This window comes from Gekko japonicus, unplaced genomic scaffold (genome assembly GCF_001447785.1).
Source record: "Gekko japonicus isolate JY-2015 unplaced genomic scaffold, Gekko_japonicus_V1.1 scaffold7589, whole genome shotgun sequence".
NCBI classification, from domain to species: Eukaryota; Metazoa; Chordata; class Lepidosauria; order Squamata; family Gekkonidae; genus Gekko; species Gekko japonicus.
The window spans coordinates 2,830-7,797 of NW_015163314.1; the positions used below are offsets into that span (position 1 = coordinate 2,830).

The 4,968-nt window shown below is 43.7% G+C and overlaps 1 protein-coding gene across 1 annotated transcript in view; it reads right to left on the reverse strand.

Moving 5' to 3' along the window:
- Window positions 1–2,702: 2,702 nt before the first annotated feature.
- Window positions 2,703–4,968, reverse strand: part of LOC107107011 (CD2-associated protein-like) — a gene marked incomplete at its 5' end in the record, with an annotated part of 5,733 nt that continues 3,467 nt past the window's right edge. The window contains one exon of the mRNA XM_015407225.1: window positions 2,703–2,841. Coding sequence (XP_015262711.1) covers window positions 2,800–2,841 — 42 coding nt within the window. The remainder of the gene's footprint in view (window positions 2,842–4,968) is intronic.

The window sequence follows — 4,968 nt, forward strand, 5'->3', positions numbered from 1 at the left end:
GCATTCTTGTCAAACCAGGGGAGGAAAGAAGGGCGACGGAGTATATTTTCCTGCCGTTCATATCCTGTTGAGACGGAAGCAAGAGATCGATACAAAAACGTATAATGTACGGAACTTAGGCGTTCATTCCGTTTTAAGTTGGCCGGCCTAAATCCTACCCATAAAATATTGCTCCCCCCCCCCAACATCATTTAATGATAGCAATGAGGGAGGGACAAGAGGAGGAGGTCTATATATTAAGCCTTGGGTTGAATGCACAGCTTCAGTCACCTGAGCATTTTCGGTGTCTCCCCTCCACGTGGAATTAAGTGGACGGTGGCGGGGACAGAGAACAACTATTTGTACTGCATGCAATTCTTTCCAAAAAAGCTCTATTGTTTCTTTAGGGGGAAAAAAAGTTTGACATCTGAAGTCCATTGAAATACTACAGTGTATGTAATACTCATAACTGGGTTGCGTTTAACAGCAAACGGTATTCAACGAGTGGACACCCATGCAGTCACACAGGGGAATGGTGCATACATGGGCCAGTCACTGAAGATTCCAGGGGTCATCGGCAAGGTGCTTCTCTCCCTCTTCAGCTGTTTTTCCTGCCTCTGGGCCACCTGAGAAGCGATGGGCACACTCCTTCCTCTTCAGCATTTCTGGACCACTGTGAGAATTCCCAAGCGACAGATCCAGGCCAGTCTATGGGAAGGGTAGGAGGGAAGGCCGTGGGATCGCACAGAAGACTGCTCAATGAACACCAGTTACATAAGTGCAGCCCTGGTTTCATCGCTGTGGCCTCTGCACAATTCCACACTGGAGATCTACGAATTCGCTTACCAAGTAGATGATGGATGTGGACTCGGGGCTGAGCAGAGTACACAGGACTGCCTTGCCCAGTTTTGTCTCCACATTAATTAATGCCTGGAAAGAGGCACAAGACCACATCTCAAATTCACGTTGTCTCCTCTACTGGAATGTGGCTGAGGATGCCGGAGCCCCAGTGGAACGAACACGAATCTTTAGGAGACACGATCTGCCCGAAGTATGGAAAGCTCGGGAGAGTGGTCTTGTTGTCAGTTTTCCGGTGTTTCGTGGCAGATAAGAAGTGGGTTTTCCACACACCCCCAATGTGGTTAAATAGAACATGGCAGTGTGGTCGCCAATGTTGAAAAACGAAATAAACAAATCAGTTTATTGTATGGACCCACGGTGGGGAAGTCTTCAGCAATTGCTAGCTGGCGAAGCCCTTTCCCAGAGGGTAGATTTAAGGCACAAGGCCTCGTTGCTTCGAGTGTGACTCTTCTGCACACCAGGTGATGAACAACTCCATAACCCCCTTCACCAAAACAGACCAGGCAGAGAGGGACGAAAATTCTTCATCTTCAGGCCATTTTTAGCTCGGCACCCGGAGCATTTTTAAAGACGGCTTTTTGAACAACAGTGGGAACAGGAGAATGGAAATGAAATTTGGGATATTCTGCCATTTTTCATCACTCCCCCCCCCTCTTTTTTGAAGTGAGCAAAATCTGAAGCTCTCTCCTTGTAGTGGCAAAGAGGACCAAGGAAAAAGAGCCTGCCTTCCTTCCTCACATGACCCAGAGGGCAGGAAAAACTGTCAAGAGAGGGAGTCGAGCACCTCACATTCCGTTACGTTCCGGAACCTTCTGTGACTGGCAGGCACCTGCGCAGTTCCCACACCAGGTTGTGCGGAGACTAGGAACGCCTCTGCGACTTGTTGCATGCCGTCACAGCCTTGTGACGTCACTTTTATTTTACTATTGCATTTCGTTGCCGACAGAAGACTGGAAGCCAGGACCATTTTGTTGACATATGAGCATTTCTTCTCCCTGAAGTTGGTACTGGGAATTTCTACCAGAAAAAAAGTTAAAGTCACAAGAGTCTTTAGTGTTTCATTACAAATTACAAAAAAGCACGTAAATTATGAACTTCAAGGATGTTTGCATGCCATACACTGCAATATCTAGGCACATCAGGTTGAATTATAAGATCTTTGCAAGATTATGCCTGGATTTCCTTGTGGTTTTAAATTTTCCTCTTCCTATGGTCTTTCCGGCTTAAGTCTCTCTAATGAATCATATAGTGCAAGTGACAATGTTCTCAGTTAAAAGAATTACTATGAATTAGGGTTGGGGGGTGGGTGGGAATTGCTTTGCGTTGGCAACTCAGCTGCAGCATAGCACCATGTTCCCAATATCACCCTGAAGTATAAAACAGTATATTATCAATACTCTCACTGCAGACAGGCACAACAGTGTAACCCCTGGATAGGAATGCAAAATAATTAAAAATATATATATGTACAAACATCATATTCCCTTCTGCACGGCGGGAAAAGTAGTGACTATAATTGGCTGCAGGGCTATTATCATCTGCCTCCCGATAGACTATTTTACAGATTACTTTTGCAAAGATATAGCGCCGTATAGTACAGATCTATTAAAAATTAGACTACAGGTATCGATAAAAATTTATTAAGAACAACCCCCCCCCTTTCACCCCTCTCCTTTTTATACAGATTCAGTAGTATTTTCAAGCAAACCAAGGAAAAGAAAGGTCTGCGATTCCAGCACAGTTAAGATATAAGGCCTCTCCTATATTGGCAAGAAAGAAACAGACAAAAAAAAAAGGAGTAATCCGTTTTCTTCTCTCACTTAGCTCACTGAATATACAATTTATATCCATTTATTCATTTAAAAAAAATGGAATGCTAGCATTCATTGGTTTGAAGTAGGAAGATCAACTTCTTTCTGAGTTCCTGGCAGGTTAAGGACGAACGGTCCGTGGTGCTTCTCATGTCGTCAAGACAGCTTTCTTGAGCTTTTCTATTTCTGCCTGCGGATGACATGCACATCAGGTCATGAAATAAAACAGTTAACGACATTCACCACGTGCATTTTTACTCTCCCCTCCCCTTTAAAACGCATCCGTTTGCAAAGAAAGTCCGGTCTTGATATTCAATAATACTTAATATACGCTTTGACAGCTCAGCCCAAAAGGTAATTATTCCGGAGACAGTATAACCCAGAGAGCCAGTTTGGTGTAGTGGTAAAGTGCGCGGACTCTGATCTGGGAGAACCGGGTTTGATTCCCCAATCCTCCACATGCAGCCGCTGGATGACCTTGGACAAGCCATAGTTTTCTCAGAGCTGTTCTCTCAAGGACAGTTGTGGAAAGAGCTCTCTCAGCCCTGCCTACCTCACAGGGTGTCTGTTGTGGGGAGGGGAAGGAAAAGGAGTTTTGTAAACCGCTCTGAGGCTCTGAGTGAAGGGTGGGGTATAAATCCAATCTCTTCTCCTTGTTCTAACCCGTCCACTGCCAGTGCTTAGCCCTTTCCATCTGTGGGATCTTTGCTGTTTCCTTAGCCGTAAGACGACTTATATTTGGGAGAAGTCAGAGCTGGAGTACTACATCAGCACTGCATCATCCTCCATTACACTATTTAAGTTCATGATATCTGTCTCTCTTCACTGTTACATATTGATGGCACATTGTCCCTGACAAGACAATTTTATTTGCACTTTTAGGGTCTACACTGGAAGGTATTTTTCTCTTTATTTAATTTCTCATATTTTTACTTAATAGATTTTACCATTGGTTATCTTTTGGAATTTATCTTCATCCTTATTCCCAGGTATATATTATTTCCAGTATATACAACTACTTCTGACACAAGGACAGATATATTTGTGGCTCCAAATAGAAACTTTTTGGTGTGCCACTCAATTCCATGTTGGAAGTAAGTATATTTGGGTACAGTAAAATATTTTTTTTAATATCGGATGGAATTTTCAATTGAATTATTAAATATTAATCTAAAACATGTTTTCTCTTTCTGTACAGCATTCCAATTTTGGTCCTGTTTTATTTATTCTTAATGGCCTTACATGTGTGACAGGGACTCTGTTGCTTCGCTTTAATGTTCTGCCATCAGAGGTGCTTTTAGGGAGGTACCGCCAGATACCATATGTAGGCAGACTTTGTCGTTGCTCTCTAAAAGATATAGAATCCACGACACACACCAATACTTCATTGCCCCCTCTATAGGGATATCCGATCTCATTGTATTACTCCATTTCTAGAGGGTAAGAGCTGGCACTCTGATGACTCAATTGTTCCCTTTCTTCTGTTCTAACTGCGAAATAATGGAGGCTGTTTCAAAATTGTTATATTATGCAATCAGAAGACGAGGCTTGAATAGCCAAGTGTAAGTGACTGATGCATCTTAGTATTTTCCTGTGTTTCCATGATGTTTTGTGTTTTCATGCCAATAAAGGTTTTGTGTGTGTGTGACTGTTGCTTGTTGTATTTTGCACTATTTGACCTCTGAAGAAGGCTCTTGTGAGCCGAAAACGCTTCAGGTCACACACGGTCCTTTTTTGTGTGTATTTAAGAACATAAGAACATAAGAGACGCCAATGTTGGATCAGGCCAAAGGCCCATCCAGTCCAACACTCTGTGTCACACAGTGGCCAGAAATACCAGTGCCATCAGGAGGTCCAGCAGTGGGGCCAGGACATTAGAAGCCCTCCCACTGTTGACCCCCCCAAGCACCAAGATGACAGAGCATCACTTGCCCCAGAGCCCCTAGCTATACCTTGTGGCTAATAGCCACTGATGGACCTCTGCTCCATATGCTTATCTAATTCCCTTTTGAAGCCGTCCATGCTTGTAGCACCCACCACTTCCTGTGGCAGTGAATTCCAAGTGTTAATCACTCTTTGGGTGAAGAAGTACTTCCTTTTATCTGTTCTAACCCGACCGCTCTGCAGTTTCATGGAGTGCCCTCGAGTTCTTGTATTGTGAGAAAGGGAGAAAAGTACCTCTTTCTCTACCTGCTCTTTCCCATGCATAATCTTATAAACCTCGATCATGTCACCCCTCAGTCGTCTTTTCTCCAAGCTAAAGAGCCCCAAGCGCTGTAACCTTTCCTCATAGGGAAAGTGTTCCAACCCTTTTATC